The 20849-nt window shown below is 28.0% G+C and overlaps 1 protein-coding gene across 4 annotated transcripts in view; it reads left to right on the forward strand.

Annotated features, from left to right (window-relative positions):
* LOC135139519 (protein phosphatase 1 regulatory subunit 16A) overlaps positions 1 to 20633 on the forward strand; it is a 187080-nt gene extending 166447 nt beyond the window's left edge. For all 4 annotated transcript variants that reach the window (XM_064069779.1, XM_064069778.1, XM_064069781.1 and 1 more), the window contains one exon: positions 19484 to 20633. In XM_064069779.1, the coding sequence (XP_063925849.1) occupies positions 19484 to 19963 (480 nt within the window). In that variant the 3' untranslated portion in view covers positions 19964 to 20633. The remainder of the gene's footprint in view (positions 1 to 19483) is intronic.
* The last annotated feature ends 216 nt before the right edge of the window (positions 20634 to 20849 follow it).

Genomic DNA, 20849 nt, shown 5'->3' on the forward strand with positions numbered 1-20849 from the left:
CATTTAGGAGTCTTTAGGCTTTAATTGTATCATTTTGTTATGATGCTAAGTAACATTCTCGTTCCGTAGAAATCAAACGGAATTTCATTATTTCCTATCACTGAACATATGGAATAACACGAAAGTTGGCTGGAAGAAATAGTCGGTATGGTGTTTTGCCTCGTGTGCACTATGAATTTAATAAATTCCTAGAGTGAAATTCAATAGTTGTATAATTTTAGTTGAATATTTACGAAAAATGGTGGTTGCTTCTTGCAGTTTGTTTTGTGGCGCAGTTTGGGTGTTAGCTAAAGTGTGGCGGTGCTAAAAATGAAGAAGAAGAAAAATAATCCGATCGTGTGTCTGTCTTATAAAGTAAGTTTTTCAAGCGGATTAAATTTTCGTTGTGGAAATTTTAACCGAAATAGTGTGTGTGTGGTTTTTCAACAATTGCGGTTTTGTATATGCAGATTTTTTCTTCAACCATAACACAAAAATTCATGTAGCTACAACCAAATTTAATGTGTGCGAAATATATTCATTCTGTTTCGCTAGCCGCTAGTGTTATCTAATTATAACCAGGTTCGTTTAGAGAAGTCGTGGAACCGAATTCGGAAAATTACAGTTAAAAGTGTGAATACCCTGAAGTAGAAATTGTTGAAATTTTCTAATTGTGTCAGTTTTAAAAAATCTAGACAGTAAATTAAAACGAGAAAAATTGACGCGTTAAAAATTTACAGCTGTACCATTTTAAAAAATTTCTGTCACATGTGTCAAATAGAGTGTTTTTTAAAAATGGCCACCTGTAATTCGTAACATTTTCAAACTTAATATTTTTTTAGTAAGGTTTAATATCAAACACAAAATTATGTAGAGAAAATCTCGAAAATGGCTTAATATACAGGGTGTTTCATTTGAATATGAGAAAACCGACAAATTAGTAAATTTAATCATCCGGTATACAGAGTTAAAACACTCAATTTTTGATACCGCTACGAAGATAAGTATTGTCTCTCTCTATTGGCTGCTCAAACTCAAAGAGTTTCTTCAATAAATTACGGGGAACGCGTAATTGTCGATCGCCAGACAAATGGAAACCCTTCTATATAAAAAATAAATATCCTGAAAAATTTTCTGAAAAAAAGTTTTTTTTACAAATTGTAACAGATTTCAAATGTTAAAATCTATGTGGCATATGTTACAAATTTTGAAACTTACCCATGTTCTGGAAATTTTTGAATAGTTATTGACACGTTTCCAAAAACCTGGACATTTTTCAACTGTCACATTTTTTTTTAATATTTACTATTACACTTCCAAAAACGAAAATTTCGACTTTTTTTTCAATCCCTCGCCCCAAATTTAAATGTTTTCCATTTTTCGTAGGTCTTAATCGTCTTTTCAGAACATGTGGTATCACTTTTGAATAGGATTTTTCAAAAATTGTTTTTTTTCTTCAAAAATTACGAAAACCAAAAAATAACCCCAGTTTTTACTTACTTATTTCATAAACTACTCTACAAAACAGTCGATCTCATTTTCCGGCTTTTCATAACGTACCGAAGTTTTTCGAAATTTTTGAATATCTACTAGAACAGTACCAAAAACTAAACTCCAAAGCTGACAAAAAATGTTAAGTCTTACATTTTTTCTTTTGTTTTAAAACAGTTGATACACATTTTTCGATTTTTATTACTTGGTTTTTTGAAATTTTTGAATATTTAATAAGATTTTTTCAAAAATGATTTTTTTTCAAGTTAAAAAAAATAAACACTTGGTGTATTTTGCATATTTCATAAACTGCTTTATAAGAGGGACCATCGCATTTTTGGGTTGTCATAACTTCCAGAAGATTTTCTTTAGGTTTTGAAATACATATTTACGATTTTTTTTTTCAAGAATCTAAGAAAATATTTCTTCTAGATTTTGTTTAATTAAGAATAAACCTCTGCATGAAAATTTGTCATTCTTCAGTTTTTTCTTATAACTTGAAGAAGTTTTTCAATAACTTTTAATTACTAGGACATTTCCAAAAATGAAAATTTCGTTTTTCAAAAATGTGAACAAAAATCAAGTCTATTCCATTTTTGCTTAATTTATAAATGGCTGTGAAAACAGACATTTTATAACTTTGTTTTTCGAAATAAGTCCTTTTTGTTTTTGTTTATTTCATAAACCACTCTATAAGAGAGATCATCTCGTTTTTCGTTCTTTTTTTTTTTTGTTGTAAATTCCAGGAGATTTTCGATAATTTTGAGGTGTTTACTAGTGGTTACATTTCCAAAAACGAAAATTTGGTTCTTTTTTAAACACCAAAAAATATATGTTCTTGTCATTTTTGTTTAATTCATTAACGGCTTTTTAAAACTCACTTTTAAGCTTTTTATAATTTACTAAAGTTTTTAGAGATTTTTCAATATTTGCTTATTTATGCAACTTTTTCGAAACGTTTCAATATATTTCCAAAAGCAAAAATTTTGATTATTTGAAAGATAAAAATACTTCTTTCTATTTTTCTTTTGTATTAAACAGTTCATAGTCATTATTCTGGTTTTTATAACTTACTGAAGTTTTTTGAGACTTTTCAAGGTGTACTAGGATTTTTCAAAATGAAAATCAATATTTTCCAAAAGTGAAAAAAAAAATTAAACAAGCTTTTTCTATTTTTGCTAATTTCGTAAACGCTATATAACAGGCCACCTCATTTTTCAGTTTTTCGATAATTTTTAAAAATTTGTTGGGACCTTTTCAACAACGAAGATTTTCGTTTTTTATTTTCTAAAATCCCCGAAGACAATTAAGTGTTTTCCTTTTTTCTTAATTCATAAACGTTTCTTTAAGACTGATGTACTAGAATTTTTCAAAATATGAAAAGTCAGTTCTTTCTCGAAATCAAGAAAGTAAATAAAATAGCCTCTCTCCATTTTTGTTTATTTCATAAACCGATCTATATCATAAATAGTCGATATCATTTTTCGGCCTTTTATGACTTACCGATGTTTTTGGAAATTTGTGAATACATATTTACTAGGACATTTCCCAAAACGAAAATTTCGGCTTTTTTTTCAATCCCCCGCCCCAAAATTAAATCCTTTTCATTTTTCGTATTCCATTAACGTCTCTTCAAAACATGTGGTACTAACTTTTTTTGAGATTTTTAGTTACATTCTAGAATTTTTGAAAAACCAAAATTTTTTTTAACTTACAAAAAAAAACTATTTTTGCTTATTTCATAAACCTCTCTATAAAACAGTCGATTTTCCGGCTTTCCATAACTTACCGAAGTTTTCGAAATTTTTGAATATTGACTCGGACATTTTTCAAAAACTAAAATTTCGGTTTTTTTTTCAAACGTAAAAAAAATTTAAGTTTTTTGCATTTTTGCTTTTCCTTAAGGCAGCTGATTCACACTTTTCGGCTTTTTATACCTTGGTTTTTCGAGATTTTTGAATATTTACTAGGATTTTTTCAAAAATGAATTTTTTCCCAAAAATTAAAAAAAATAGTCCTCTCCTTACTTGCTTATTCCATAATCCGCTTTATAAGGGACCGTCTCATTTAGCGGTTTTTATAACTTCCAGAAGTTTCGAGATAGGTTTTGAATATTTACTAGGATATTTAGGATATTTCCAAAAACGAATTTTTTTTTTCAAGAGTTTAAAAAAAAATTGTCATTCTTCGGTTCTTTCTTATAACTTTGAGACGTTTTTCGAAAAGCTTTAATACTTTACTAGAACATTTCTAAAAATGAAAATTTCGTTTTATTTTCAAAAATCCAAAAAAATCCTTTTCATTTTTGCTTAATGCGTAAACGGCTCTTTAAAAAAGATCTTGATACTCACTTAACAGGCTTTTTATAACATACCTAAGTTTTTCGATAATTTTTGAAAATTTGCCAGTACATTTCCAAAAACCAAAATTTCGTTTTTTTCCAAAAAACTTCCAAAAAAATAAAGTGCTTCCCATTTTTCCGGAATTCATAAACGTTTCTTTAAAATATGTGGTACTGCTTTTCGGTTTTATATAACTTACCGAAGTTTTTCGAGATTTTTGAAACCTATATACCAGAATTTTCCAAAATATGAAAACCTATTTTTTTCCGAAATTAAAAAATAAATAAAACAACTTTCCATCTTTTATAGAGCAGCTTATAAATAAACCATAAATACTATATAAAACAGTCGATCTCATTTTTTGGCCGTTAATGACTTACGAAAAACGTCGGTTTTTCGAAATTTTTGAATATTTACTAGAATATTTTCAGAATTGAAACGTTAAAACATGTGGTACTAACTTTCCAGGTTTTTACGACTTCCCCAAGTATTTCGACATTTTTATTTATATACTAGAATTGTTCAAAAAATGAAAAAAAAAATTCTCAAAAATTAAGAAAATAAAAAAAATACCTGCATTTTTGCTTAATTCATAAACCGCTCTATAAAACAGTCAATCTTATTTACCGGCTTTTCATAACTTACCGAAATTTTTCGAAATTTTTGAATTTACGACCACATTGTCAAAAACAATAAAAATGTTTTTTTTAAGATGTCAAAAAAATTTTAGTCTTATATTTTTGCTTCGCTTTTAACGGTTGATACACACGTTTCGTTTTTTACAACTTGGTTTTTCGAGATTTTTTAGTATGTAGTAGGATTTTTTCAAAAATGATTTTTTTTCCAAAATTAAACAAAAAAAAAGTACTTTCCATATTTGCTTATTTCATAAACCCTTTATAAGAGGGACCATCTCATTTTCCGGCTTTTCGTAACTCACCCATGTTTTTCGAAATTTTTGAATTTTTAATAGGACATTTCCAAAAACTAAAAATGAAAATTATTTTTTTTTTCCAAACTTAAAAAGCTACATACTTTCCATATTTGCTTATTTTTTGGTTTTTATAACTTCCAGAAATTTTAAGCTTTTGAATATTTCCTAGGATATTTTCAAAAACGATTTTTTTTCAAGAATCTTAAAAAAATATTGCTTTCCTATTTTTCTTAATTAATAAACCTCTGCATGAAAATTTCTGTCAATTTTCGGTTTTCTTTATAACATACAGAAGTTTTTCAATAAGTTCTGAGTATTTACCAGGTCATTTCCAAAAATGAAGATTTCGTGTTATTTTTAAAAACCAAAAAAAAAATCCTTCCGTTTTTGCTTAATGCATAAACGACTCTTTAAATCAGTTGGTACTCACTTAATAGGCTTTTTATAACAGCATAAAATTTCGTTTTTGAAAAATGGCATCAAAAATTAAGTCTTCCGTTTTTGGTTAATTTATAAGTGGCTGTTTAAACACCTTTTATAACTTTGTTTTTCGAGATTTTTGATTATTTTATTAGAATTTTTTAAAAATAGTTTATTTTTCAAAATAAAAAAAATGAGCGCGTTTTATTTTTGCTTATTTCATAATCCACCAAACGGAAAAAAAACAGACCATCTCCTATTTCGGATTTGTATAATTTACCTGACTTTTTCGACACTTTTCAATATAACATTTCCTAAAACAAAAATTTTGTTTTTTCAAAGATCTAAAAAAAATACTTCTTTCCATTTTTCTTTCGTATTAATCAGTTCATAGTCATTTTATAACTTTCTGAAGTTTTTCGAGATTTTTTAAATTTACTAGGATTTTTTCAAAAATGAAATTAAATATTTTCCAAACATGAAAAAATAAATAAATAAAATTGGCTCTTTCCATTTTTGCTTTTTTCATAAACCGCTGTATGACAGACCACCTCATTTTTCGGTTTTTTATGACTTCTAGAAGTTTTTCTATAATTTTTGAATATTTTCTAGAAACGAAAATGATGGGTCATATTTATAGGGATTTTTCAAAAATGAAAATTTATAACTTCTAGAAGTTTTTTTTACATTTTTTGAATATTTACCTCCTAGAGCATTGCTAAGAACGAAAATTTCGGTATTTTTTCAAAAACCAATAATCTGTTTAACTCATGAATGTCTATATAAAACATTTGTTGCTGTTTTAGGATTTTTATAGCTTACCGAAGTTTTAGGAGATTTTTAAATGAGACTTTTTAATTTTTTTTACAAAAACTAGTTTCATTTTTTAGCTTTTTGAGTTAGATTTGTGTGTGAAATGTAAAATCAATACCTACATTTTGGTGCAGAAATTGCCATAATGGGTTCTAGGAGTAGGCAGCGTAAGCTAATAATCAAACAAATTCATAAGATATAGAGCGATTTTTTAAAAACATAACATATAAAGAGTCACCGAAGATCTGCAAAAGCAGTGACCGGTGTACTTAAATATCTTGCAATCTACTGGTCGATCTGCGATTTATTTTTGTGTACGCATCCTCTATAAATCATCTTGGATTGTAGCTTTTGTTGTCAGCAATTCTAATCAAAAGCTCGGATCGGCAATTTTTTTTCACTTACGTTCATTCGCGCTATTTCCTCATTAATAAATGTCACGTTAGTCGTCAAAAATTGATCATGTGGGGCTTCGAAAACAATTTACTTTATTTGTTTTATGGTTAATTTTTTGTAAGTTTGTTACAACAAAGCTCTTAGTTTTAAATGAATCATCTAACTTTCGGCCAACACCTCGTTCTGAATTTATACAAAAATAGCTTAATAGCATTTCACGAATGTCATCCCATGGTAGCATTTTTAATAATAAGCGAGATATTGCATGTCGAAGGATTCGGGTCATCCTATTATCCTGATGAAATTACGTATTAGGCATCTCAGGTGTTAATCAAATTGAAATACCTCTCATAACAGCAATATTATGTTCCAGTTCGGGATTTTTCCAGCCCGAAAAAACACTTCACTTAGGAAAACACCGCTTATTCCATTTATGCTCACCAAAATTTCGCATAATTCAGCTTAACACACGAATTCCGCGTATCCTCTCGACAGGCTGCGCTCAGACATAATAAATTATCTTTACGCGATTTAAATTTAAGCAAGTGACTTTGTGTTTCGTAATCCCCATCTCACCTTCGTCACAAAACAAAAGCGTAACAGATTGTTGGAGTATTCGAACCCTCAGGCAAATTCAGTAAATTCAGACGATTACAGTCTGTTCATTTGATGAATGGGAATCCTGTTGATTAAATTGAACAATACACACTCAGTCTCAACCAATTCCGCATCTAACATGTTAAAGGGTTTCAGTTTGATCTGCCGGAGCGTCGTTCCGTTTAAAGGCTTAATTTACTAACGGGATATTTCGTGGTAAAAAATTAAATAAACGTGGAAAGCTCGAAATATGATCTGTGTTTAAAGCTCAACAGACGTTTAACAATTGTAACATTCCATCCAATTTGATGCATGTTATTGTATGCATGTGTCGGTTAAACTTAATCAATCAGAAACTTCGAGGACCGAACTAGACTCAATTGCATAAATCTGACAACCGATGCTAATGAAATTATGTCGTGGTGCTTGTAGTTACAGATAACGCGAGCTTCGATGTGAATACTAAATCACAGCATTATGTAGTAGGAAACTAGCGAAGTAAATTTTAATTATGACTTTCCATGCGTTTTGAGTAAAATTGGCTAATAATCTTGATTAAGAATAGTGTCACACACTGTTTTTAACCATTGTTATTATATAAGAGAGATTGTTTCAATTTTAGGTTTTAGGTTTCTCAAAACAATCTTTTTCTCGTTTGTTAATAAGTCCGGCGTTAATAGACAGTTATGTAATCAGTTTCGGAGTTAATTAAATTTTGTAACAGGGTCATTTTGACGAAGGTTTAATTTCATTGCAGTGACCTAAACCCCCAGTCGAGATGCACACACATCGTTGAATAAAACGATAATTAACAACATATACACAGTATTAATTTTCGAAAACCCAGTTTATCGTATTTCTCGATCTAAAAATATCAAACATCCGAATTAAGCTTTGCTACATTATTTGTAAAGTTTGTACGTGAGCCGAGAATATGAAATTTGACGATAATTAATATTAATAACGAAGTGTGAGATACGAGGCGCCGAGAGTTAATTTAGTGGTTAGAATATGGTAAGTACGAGGCGGGAGTTACGACATTGAAAAATACAATGTTGTGTTTCCCATAGGACATATAACCGCAGCGCTGAATGAAGGTTTAGAGTTGCGGTTGAACACGGCAAAAGCGCCCCAAAGTCAAATTCGACCAACTACGGTTGAAATAAAATTGAAATTGGATTGGTGGTTGCGGTTTATTTTTTATAAAGCTGTTAACGTAAATAAGAAAAGAGTAGTTGAATGATCGTAAAATTAGAGTTTTAGTGGGATCGGGGCTTCTGTATTCTTGTGGAGAATTGGGTAAGAGAGGGAGCTTTTTGTGGGTTTTATTTAATTAGTGGCTCAACCGAAACACTTTTTTTTTAATTCATTGTAGCAGTGACATATTAAAGTGGTATAATTCGAAACAAACACGGAACAAAAATAAAATTTAAGATAAAATATTTGAATATCTACTAGGAATTATATTTTTTTTATTTCTAGTAAAAAGGTTTAAATAATTTTAGTGAAAATTGTTTTTTTTTTACTTGCATGTGTATGATAAGAAATTAAGATGAATTCGTAAACCACAAGTATATAGAAGTGTCATTTTATAAAATTTAAATAGCATTTACTATGCAAAAATTTGTGATGAGGTCATCAAAATATTGGTGGGGATAAATAGATAAGTTTTGGTCAGCGATATTCGATCTATCAGTCTGATTATGAAATAAGCCTAAGTATGTTAAATTTCATTGAAATTGATTATGAATTCCTAAGATAAATTGTAAAATTTTGTTGCACAATTTTGACTTTTTTTCAAATTTGGAAGGGAAAAAATCAATAAATTTTGATTGCTGAATTACTATACAATAACTTTAAAGCGTTTCCAAGATTTAGAACAGTAGGTTTTGTATATTCTAAAATAATTTTTCAAGTGTTCTTGTATCATTTTTTTTTATTTTTTCCAAAAATCTGTGTCTGACGGTTACAAATCAAACCACGTATTTGGGTTTAAAAATCCGTCTTTATTGGTTATAAAGACGGATTTTTAAACCCAAATACGTGGTTTGATTTTGTTTATATAATATTATATTATTTGTAAAATATAAATTGGATTTACTATGTTAATAGTAGACATAGTTAGTAGAGAATTCCGCAATGGGTTTCGAAAAATATTTCTAAAATTTTGCCCTTCGGTCATAAAAACACTATATTTTTTTCGAATCAACACGTCGAGTCAAAGTGTCAAAATTTTTGGTGGATTTTTAGACAACTTTTTCAAAAGGCTGAATTTTTCAAGATTCCTCTCTTATGAAGATTTCAAAAGTTCAATTTTTCAATACTCCACCTTATTTTCAAAAGCTCGCCCTTGTTTCGACCCCCTTGTAAAATTACAGACATTTTTTGTAGGTTTCGACGTCATTCATTTGAAAATTTTATCATTTTTTCCCTAATTGCTCAATGGAAAATGGTCATTTTTAGGATTTTTGAGAAAAAAAAGTTCCAACCGATTATTACAAACATCACGATATATTTTTCGAATCAGAACGTCGAGATCTCAGAACGATTTCAGAATTTTTTTCGTAGATTTTTAGACAACTTTTTCGACTTTTTTCGAAAATTTTTTGTAGATTATGATCTCATTCCTTCGAAAATTTCTACTATTTGCCCATAATCACCCCATGGAAAGAGGCAATTTTTAAGATTTTTGAAAAATAAAATTGTTTTTCAAACATATTATTTAAAAAATCTTGCTCGTGGATCATAAATATGCTATATTTTTTGAATTAATACGTTGAGAACTAACTATATCCCAGAATTTTTTGTCAAAGTTAAATTTTTCAACAAAATTACGTAAAGAAATTTTTTGTAGATTTCGACCTCCAGAAGATATTTTTGGCCTCATTTCTCTTCCAAAATTTCTACCATTTTTTCCAAATCCCACAAAGAATAATAAACATTTTTAAGATTTCAAAAAAAAAAACTCTAACCGAATATTTCGAAAATCTTTCTTCAGGATCAGATTTTTCGAATCAGTACGTTGAGGTTTTTATCCCAGAATTGTTTAATAATTGGTGATTTTAGGACAGTTATTTCAAAAGCTCAATTTTTCAATACTTGCCCCTTGCCCCTTTATGATCAAAAAGGTCGACCTTGTTTCGACTACTTTCTAAAAGTACCTAGAGAAGAGCTTTTTCCTTTAGAGGTTTTACCATTTTTCCATTATCGCCTAATGGAAAATGGCACTATTTAAGACTTTTGAAACACTGATTCCAAAACTGATTGTTTAAAAAATCTTGCTCCTGGATCATAAACACGCTATATTTTTCGAATCAGTACGCCAAGATCTATCTATATCTCAGAATTATTTTGGTGGATTTTTAGACAACTTTTTTAAAACCCAATTTTGAATACTTTTACGAAAATTTCGATCTTTTTTTGTCAATTTTCGAAAATTACGAAGGTTTTTTTGAAGATTTTGACCACATTTCTTCAAAAACTTCTACTATTGGCAATTTTTTTTTCAAACAGATTATTTCAAAAACCACACTATAGTTTACTAATTAATACGTCGAAAGCTATATCCCAGAATTGTTTTGTAGAATTTTAGACATTTTTTTTAGAAACAAAATTTTGCGATTATTTTCGAAAATACCGTAAAAAAAATTTTTGTAGATTTCGACCTCCAGAAGTTATTTTCGGCCTCATTTCTCTTCGAACATTTCTACCATTTTTTCAAAATCCCACAATGAATAATACAAATTTTTAGGGTTTCAAAAAAATTAAATTCTAAGCGAATATTTCTAAAATCTTTCTCCAGGATCATATTTTCGAATTAGTACGTTGAGGTCTTTATTCCAGAATTCTTTGATTGCGGATTTCAGGACAATTATTTCAAAATCGCAATTTTTCAATTCTCCCTAATATTATCAAAAGCTCGACCATATTTTGAGTACTTTTTAAAATTATCTAAAGAGATTTTTTGTAGGTTTCGACCCCATTCCTTCGAAATTTTTAGAATTTTTGAAAAACACTGATTTTCAAAGCGATTATTGAAAAAATCTTGCTCCTGGATTATAAACACGCTATATTTTTCAAATAGGACCAATATTATTTCAAAAGCTCAATTTTTCAATACTTTCCCTTATTATCAATACATCGGCTTTGTTTCGACCACCTTCTAAAATTGTCCCAAGAAATTTCTTGTAGGATTCGACCTTATTTATTCCTTCGAAACTTTTAGCATTTTTCCATAATTGCCCAATGGAAAATGCCAATTTTTTGGATTTTTGAAAAAAAAAAATGGATTTTCAAACCAATTAGGAGTATTTCAGAAACATTGCCCCTGGATCGTAAACACTTTATATTATTCCAATCAGTACGCCGAGATCTATATCTCAGAATTTTTTTGGTGGATTTTTTAATAACTTTTTCAAAACACAATTTTGACTATTCTTACAAAAATTTCTATCGTTTTGCGGCTATCTTTGAAAATTACTTAAAGATTTTGTTTGTAGATTTTGACCTAAAACGTCTACTATGGCAATTTTTAAGATTTGAAAAAAAAAAACTGGTTTTCAAAGAGATTGTTTCAAAAACCTTGCTCCTGGTTCACAACACATTAATATTTTTCGAATTAATACGTTGAAATCTATATGCCAGAATTTTTTGTGTAATTTTAGACAATTTTTTGAAAAGCATAATTTTTTCAGTCACCTTCGAAAATTAGGTAAAGAGACATTTTTTCGAAAGCTTCTACCAATTTTTCGTACTTGTCCAATGAAATTTTTAAATTGTTTCCCCAAAAATTTCGATGTATATGAAGAATACAGGTATGTTATTTTATAAAATTTAAATAGCAGTTACCATGCAAAAATTTGTAATGACGTCATCAAAATATTGGTGGGGATGGATAAACAGTTTTCATATGCTGGGTTAAAATAATATTTTCACAGTTTAGATAGTTTGTCAATCAAAATTTTTGTATGACATCAACAAATTTGAGAAGGGGACAAACACATAAATTTTGATTATCGAATTGCCATTTTTACGATAACTTCAAAACGTTTCCAAGATTTTGAAGCTTTAGGTTTTATATTTTCTAAACTAAATTTTCAAGTTTTGTTGTTTCATTTTGAATTTTACAAAATTTAGGTAAGATTTATTTATATGTCGTATGGTTTTATTTTATAAAACATAAGTAGAATTTACTTACTACTTTACTAGTAGAGCTGACGTCATCGAATTGTTGGTGTAGACGACAAACGGTCTGTCGGACGGAAACGGGAAACCGACATTTTGTAAAAACCGTAAAAAATTGCTCTTAAGATTGCTTATAATTACGAGAAAACTCAATTATTAAATTTTGCAAATGTCTAAAATTCCACAGTATGTTTCATTCCATGATTAAATGCCAAAATATGATAATGATATTGTTAATTTTAAATTCTTTAGTCAACGACATTAGTTTGAGTGCAATATGTGTAATGATCTGAATCGTCGAAGGGCGACATCACATTTCTCGAAGGACCGATGCCGATAAGTGGACGGACGCCTACCCTATTTCCGTGATCGCAGCATCCGTTAAAGTTCGTAGTATATTTGTTACAGTAACAAACCCTCTTTAACTTTTCTAGACAATCGACGAAAAAATCGTGTATTCCCTAGCTCTAGAAAGTAAAATTCACGCTCAACGTATAACGACAGTATGTCTTTTTTAATAATTAGCTAAGTCTTAAGTCTAAGATTATTTCCTTTAAAAATATTAATAAAACTTCGTCGTTACCCTTTTTATTTTAGCGCCATAAAAAACAATAATATTCGCAAAATCAAGTCTTTTAATTTTCCAAAAGATCTGGATTTGACAAGCTGTATTTTATGGGCGAGGGAAGTTCTGTCGAAGTACTCTTCGACCAATTTTTTTTTGTAGATTTTGACTTCATTTCTTCTAAAGCTTCTACAATTTGTCCATAACTGCGTAATGAAAAATGGTAATTTTTAAGATTTTTGAAAGAAAAAAAACTGATTTTCGAATTGCTATATTGAGATCTATATCCCAAGATTTTTTTGCGATTTTAGATAATTTTTTCAAAAGCTCAATTTTTCAAGAAAATTATAAAAATTTGAACATTTTTTCGATCATGTTCGAAAATTTCAACCATTGTCCCATAATCGCCCCATGAAATAATACGGCAATTTATAGGATTTTTTAAAAAACCTGATTTTCGCACCGAATATTTCAAAAATCTACTGTGACCTATTACAATTTTCTGTGGATTTTTTGACATCACCAATACTTTATGAAAAGGTTGGCCTTTTTTTCGACGACCACCGAAAATTACCTAGAGCATTTTTGTAGATTTCGATATTTCTTTACGAGAGCTTCTATCATTTTTTCGTAATCGCCCAATGGAACTTTTGATTTTTTTTCTCCAAAAACTTGGCTGTGTACAGTAAAAATCAAGCCGGATTCGTAAACCACAAGTACACGAGTGTCATTTTTAAATACCATTTACTATGCAAAATTTTGTGATGACGTCAGCAAAACATTGGTATTTTTCAGAATATCGATTTTTTGACTTTTTGACGGTACAATTTTTCGGTTTTTGATTTCTTGATTTTTCAAGTTTTCGATGTCTCAGTTTTGGGACTTTTCAGTATATTCTTAAATTTTTCTTGGATTTTATATTTTTGAACATTTTGATTTTTGATATTCTTCGATATTTTAATTTTTTTAAACTTTTCAACTTTTAGAGTTGTCGTTTTTTCAGTTTATTGATATTTCGGAATCTCGACTTCCCGTTTTTTCAATTTCGAATTTTCAGTTTTTCGAGTTTTCAATTCTCCATTTATCGAGATTTCTCGTTTCGACTTTCGTTTGTTCAATTTCCCGATTTTCCGATTTTTCACCTTTGCGATTATTCGAGTTATCGATTTTTTTTATTTAAAAATTTTTCAATTTTTCAATTAAAAAGTTTTCGATAACTCGATTTTTCGATTTTTCAGTTTTGTGTGGGTTCTATTTCTCAATTTTTCGATTAATATCGCTGAAAATTAATTTAATTTTAAATTAAAAAAATTACAATGTTTTGAATTTACATTTTTCGATTTCTCAATTTTTCGATTTCACGGTTTCTGGAGTTTTCGACTTTTCGGCTTTTTGATTTTCCAATTTTTCGATGATTCGATTTTTCAAATTTGCGATTTCCAAATTTTCATCTCTGTTTTAGAATTTCTCAATTTCTGGATTTTTCAATTTTTTGATTCTTTAATTTTCAGATTTTTTGATTTTTTGTTTTTTTAAATTTTGCATTTTTCAGTTTTTCGTTTCTTCAGTTTTTCTGCGATTTTTCAATTTTTCGATATTCACTTTTAGGATTTTTTAATTCTTCAATTTTTCGATATTTTTAATTTTTCAATTTTTAAAATTTTAGATTTTTTATTTTCGCGATTTTTCAATTTTTCAGTTCTTCTACATTTCTATTTTTCAATTTTTCGAATTTTTTAAATTTTCAATTTTTCACCTTTTCGATTATTCGAGTTATCAATTTTTTTTTAATTCAAAATTTTTCAATTGTTCAATTAAAAATTTTTCAATATCTCGATCACTTTTTTGATGGTTCTATTTCTCAATTTTTCTATCAATATCGCTGAAAATTAATTTAATGTTAAATTCAAAAGATTAAAACGTTTTAATTTTACACTTCTCGATTTTTCGATTTCTCGATGTTTCGATTTTCGATTCCGCGGTTTTTCGAGTTTCCGACTTTTCGGCTTTTTGATTTTCCAATTTTTCGATGTTTAGATTTTTCAGATTTTCAATTTCCAAATTGTCATCTTTGTTCTAGAATTTTGCAATTTCTTGATTTTTCAATTTTCTAATTCTTTAATTTTCAGATTTTTTAATTTTTCGTTTTTTTAAATTTTGCATTTTTCAAATTTTCGTTTCTTCAATTTCTCTTCATTTTTTCAATTTTTTCATATTCCAGTTTTAGGATTTTTTAATTCTTCAATTTTTCGATGTTTTTAATTTTTCAATTTTTCAGTTCTTCGACATTTCTATTTTTCAATTTTTCGAATTTTTAAATTTTCGATTTTTCACCTTTTCGATTATTGGAGTTATCGATTTTTTTTTAATTCAAAATTTTTCAATTTTTCAATTAAAAATTTTTCAATATCCCGATTTTTCCATTTGTCAGTTTTTTTGATGGTTCTATTTCTCAATTTTTCGATCAATATCGCTGAAAATTAATTTAATTTTAAATTAAAAAATTTAAAATATTTTAATTTTACACTTCTCGATTTTTCGATTTTCGATTTCGCGGTTTTTGGAGTTTCCGACTTTTCTGCTTTTTGAGTTTCCAATTTTTCGATGTTTTGATTTTTCAGATTTTCGCCTTCCAAATTTTCATCTCTGCTTTAGAATTTTTTAATTTCTTGATTTTTCAATTTTTTAATTTTGCGTTTTTTTAAATTTTGCATTTTTCAATTTTTCGTTTCTTTAATTTTTCTTCGATTTTTCAATTTTTCCATATTCCAGTTTTAGGATTTTTAATTCTTCAATTTTTCGATATTTTTAATTTTTCAATTTTTAAAATTTTAGGTTTTTTGATTTCTCGATTTTTCAATTTTTCAGTTCTTCGATTTTTCACCTTTTCCTTTATTAGAGTTATCGATTTTTTATTTAATTCAAAATTTTTCAATATCTCGATTTTTCGATTTTTCAGTTTTTTGATGGTTCTATTTCTCAATTTTTCGATCAATATCGCTGAAAATTAATTTAATTTTAAATTAAAAAATTTAAAATATTTTAATTTTACACTTCTCGATTTTTCGATTTCTGGATGTTCCGATTTTCGATTCCGCGGTTTTTGGATTTTCCGTCTTTTCGGCTTTTTCGATGTTTAGATTTTTCAGATTTTCAATTTCCAAATTGTCATCTTTGTTCTAGAATTTTGCAATTTCTTGATTTTTCAATTTTTTAATTCTTTAATTTTCAGATTTTTTAATTTTTCGTTTTTTTAAATTTTGCATTTTTCAAATTTTCGTTTCTTCAGTTTCTCTTCGATTTTTCAATTTTTTCATATTCCTGTTTTAGGATTTTTTAATTCTTCAATTTTTCGATGTTTTTAATTTTTCAATTTTTAAAATTATAGATTCTTTGATTTCTCGATTTTTCAATTTTTCAGTTCTTCGACATTTCTATTTTTCAATTTTTAGAATTTTTAAATTTTCGATTTTTCACCTTTTCGATTATTCGAGTTATCGATTTTTTTTTAATTCAAAATTTTTCAATTTTTCAATTAAAAATATTTCAATATCTCGATTTTTCGATTTTTCAGACTTTTGATGGTTCTATTTCTCAATTTTTGGATCAGTAACGCTGAAAGTTAATTTAATTTTAAATTAAAAAAATTAAAACGTTTTAATTTTACACTTCTCGATGTTTCGATTTTCGATTCCGCGGTTTTTGGAGTTTTCGACTTTTCGGCTTTTTGATTTTCCAATTTTTCGATGTTTAGATTTTTCAAATTTTCGATTTCCAAATTTTCATCTTTGTTTTAGAATTTTTCAATTTCTTGATTTTTCAATTTCTTAATTCTTTAATTTTCAGATTTTTTAATTTTTCATTTTTTTAAATTTTTCATTTTTCAAATTTTCGTTTCTTCAATTTCTCTTCGTTTTTTCAATTTTTTCATATTCCAGTTTTAGGATTTTTTAATTCTTCAATTTTTCGATGTTTTTAATTTTTCAATTTTTAAAATTTTAGATTTTTTGATTTGTCGATTTTTCAATTTTTCAGTTCTTCGACGTTTCTATTTTTCAATTTTTCGAATTTTTAAATTTTCGATTTTTCATCTTTTCCATTATTAGTTATAGTTATCGATTTTTTTTAATTCCAAATTTTTCAATTTTTCAATTAAAAAATTTTTCAAAATCTCGATTTTTCAGTTTTTTGATGGTTCTATTTCTCAATTTTTCGATCAATATCGCTGAAAATTAATTTAATTTTAAATTAAAAAAATTAAAATGTTTTAATTTTACACTTCTCGATTTTTCGATTTCTTGATGTTTCGATTTTCGATTTCGCGGTTTTTGGAGTTTCCGACTTTTCGGCTTTTTGATTCTTCAATTTTTCGATGTTTCAATTTTTTAGATTTTCGATTTTCAAATTTTCATTTCTGTTTTAGAATTTTTCAATTTCTTGATTTTACAATTTTTTAATTCTTTAATCTTCAGATTTTTTAATTTTTCGTTTTTTTAAATTTTGCATTTTTCAATTTTTCGTTTCTTCAATTTCTCTTCGATTTTTCAATTTTTTCATATTCCAGTTTTAGGATTTTTTTAATTCTTCAATTTTTCGATGTTTTTAATTTTTCAATTTTTAAAATTTTACATTTTTTGATTTCTCGATTTGTCAATTTTTCAGTTGTTCGACATTTCTATTTTTCAATTTTTCGAATTTTTAAATTTTCGATTTTTCACCTTTTCCATTATTAGAGTTATCGATTTTTTTTTAATTCCAAATTTTTCAATTTTTCAATTAAAAATTTTTCAATATCTCGATTTTTCGACTTTTCAGTTTTTTGATGGTTCTATTTCTCAATTTTTCGATCAGTATCGCTGAAAATTAATTTAATTTTAAAAAAGATTAAAACGTTTTAATTTTACACTTCTCGATTTTTCGATTTCTAGATGTTTCGATTTTCGACTCCGCGGTTTTTGGAGTTTCCGACTTTTCGGCTTTTTGATTTTCCAATTTTTCGATGTGTAGATTTTTCAGATTTTCGATTTCCAAATTTTCATCTTTGTTTTAGAATTTTTCAATTTCTTGATTTTTCAATTTTTTAATTCTTTAATTTTCAGATTTTTTAATTTTTCGTTTTTTTAAATTTTGCATTTTTCAAATTTTCGTTTCTTCAATTTCTCTTCGATTTTTCAATTTTTTCATATTAGTTTTAGGATTTTTTAATTCTTCAATTTTTCGATGTTTTTAATTTTTCAATTTTTCAATTTTTCGAATTTTTAAATTTTCGATTTTTCACCTTTTCCATTATTAGAATTATCGATTTTTTTTTAATTCCAAATTTTTCAATTTTTCAATTAAAAATTTTTCAATATTTCGATTTTTCGATTTTTCAGTTTTTTGATGGTTCTATTTCTCAATTTTTCGATCAATATCGTTGAAAATTAATTTAATTATAAATTAAAAAGATTAAAACGTTTTAATTTTACACTTCTCGATTTTTCGATTTCTCGATGTTTCGACTTTCGATTCCCCGGTTTTTGGAGTTTCCGACTTTTCGGCTTTTTGATTTTCCAATTTTTCGATGTTTAGATTTTTCAGATTTTCGATTTCCAAATTGTCATCTTTGTTTTAGAATTTGTCAATTTCTAGATTTTTCAATTTTTTGATTCTTTAATTTTCAGATTTTTTGTTTTTTCTTTTCTTTAAATTTTGTATTTTTCAAGTTTTCGATATTCCAGTTTTAGGATTTTTTAATTCTTCAATTTTTCGATATTTTTAATTTTTCAATTTTTAAAATTTTAGGTTTTTTGATTTCTCGATTTTTCAATTTTTGAGTTCTTCGATCTTTAAATTTTGCGACTTCTCAATTTTAGATTTTTAATTTTTTCAATTTTAAACTTTTTCATTGTTCGATTTTTCAATTCTTTAATTTTTCAATTTATCGAAAACAAGGTCGAGCTTCAGTTCAACTGATTTTGTGTGCTTAACATAATTTCTAAAATTTCGTTGCACAATTTTGATTTTTTTCACAGAGTTTAGATAGGATTTCCCACCAAAATTTTTAGATGACGTGATCAAATTTGTGAAAAGAAAAAACAAATAAATTTTGATTATCGAATTACTATTTTTACGATAACTTTAAAATGTTTTCAAGATTTTAGAACAGTGGGTTTTATATTTTCTAAAATAAATGTTTAAGTTTTCTTGTATCATTTTGAATTATTTCCAAAAATCTGTATGTCCAAGGTAACAAATAAAGACTGATAATAAATCGCAAGTATACTAACATATTATTTTACAAAATTCAAGTAAGATTTATTTATGTCGGATAATATTTCATAAAATGTAAATAGCAATTTTTCAATTTTTGTCTCAAAAACTTGGATGTGTGTGGTAAAAAATAAAGGTGGATTCATAAACCACAAGTATACAAGTAAGTTATTTTATAAAATTTAAATACTTTTAAAAAACGTTTCTAAGGTTTTAGAACACCAGGTTTTATATTTTCTAAAATAAATTCTCAAATTTTCTTGTTATCATTGTGAATTTTTTCGACGAAAAAATTTTGTATGGGCTAGCTCTAGAAAGTAAAATTAACACTCAACGTTTAAGATTATTTCTTTTAAAAATATTAAGAATATATAAAAATAAAAATATTATCCTGAAATAGGTACAACATTTTGCTTAGACTACACTATTTACTTAAAATATGTACCCGTGTCTTTGTTTAATTTTCTAATAAATTACCCACCTTTCTCTAACCTTTCGTTGTTGTTTTAGGGTTTGGAGAGCTCCGAGCCCAGCCCTCCAATCCAGCCGCCCCCGAAGAACAACATCAGCAACAGCAAAGGGCCCACCTTCAGTACAAACAACAACACCGAATCCGTCAAGGAGCCCTCCGACTCGACCGCGCTGCAGGTGTTCGAGAACCGCAAGGCCCCCGAGGGCAAGGACAACGACTCGCTGCTGGAGAGCCTCGTCGACACCAAGGAGAACTCGTACACCACCGACGTCAACGGCAAGGTCACCGTGCACGTGGTGGTCACCATCAACGGCAACGGCACCCTCGCCGACCTGAAGAAGCAGCGCATGCAGATCAGGAACAACTCCTCGGACGTGAACAGCATCACCTCGCCCTTGGGCAGCATCACCGACGAGAGCTCCCCCAGCCCCGTCGCCGACATCGTCCGGTTCACCGGGGAGACGGCCGAGGAGAGCGTGGGCTACTCCAAGTCGAAGAGGTGCTGTGTCATCCAGTAACGCTAGACAGTATTAGGGTTTTTAATTGACTAGTTCGAAGCATACATTCCAAACTTGTGATAAGCATAATTTTGCCGAAGCGAAAATGTTGTACTTAATTTCATGTGATTGGTGTTCGTATTTTATAGACTTTCTTCCATTTTTGGAGCGCTATTATTAGTACTTATGTTTTATTGTAAGGTACTTATATTTCCATTTGTACTCCCTTTTGTATTTTTATTATGTGAGGAACTTGTTGGAGTCTTGTCGATTTGTTTTGTTGTTGGTAGACCACTATTCAGAAACCACAATATCAAAAGTGCCTATTTTGTCGAGTTCCATTTCTGACAAGTTTGTTGTAGGGAAGAAAAAGGCCTTTTTGTGAAACGAGGCCTTAGTGTTCAGTTGTTGCTTTTGAGATGAGATTCAAAGTAATTTATTCTACTGTTGATATTGGTTTGATTTGTTTTATTAAAAGTGTAAAGCAATAATTTTGTAAATACATTTGAGTGCAGAACATAGCCCAGAACTAATGTACATATTTTTAATTTGTTATTTATTCATAGGAGTAGAGGTAATTTAATTCTTATTTAAAACGTTTAGGCTTGTCATGTCAGACCACAAAATTGAGAAATATAATGAATTTTGTATCAAAATTTTCTTAGAATAAAATTTTATTTTGTTGTGTCAATTGTTGCCTTTCATTTGTGTTTCGCTACTTGAAAAAAAGACTTACATGCGAAGTTCATGTAGTAACGCCCACTACGGACTTCACATGAAGTCTTAATAGTTACCGCTGTTTAACTACTTTTCGCTATTCCAAAATGGTACCAGAACGTTATTAATGTGATAATTAAGCCATATATGCTAAGAAACGCAATCATGTAGAAGTAGTAATGTTTTAATT

Source organism: Zophobas morio, unplaced genomic scaffold, assembly GCF_036711695.1.
Source record: "Zophobas morio isolate AGI-343-1 ecotype UQ-CSIRO unplaced genomic scaffold, CSIRO_AGI_Zmor_V1 ptg000031l, whole genome shotgun sequence".
Taxonomy (NCBI): Eukaryota; Metazoa; Arthropoda; class Insecta; order Coleoptera; family Tenebrionidae; genus Zophobas; species Zophobas morio.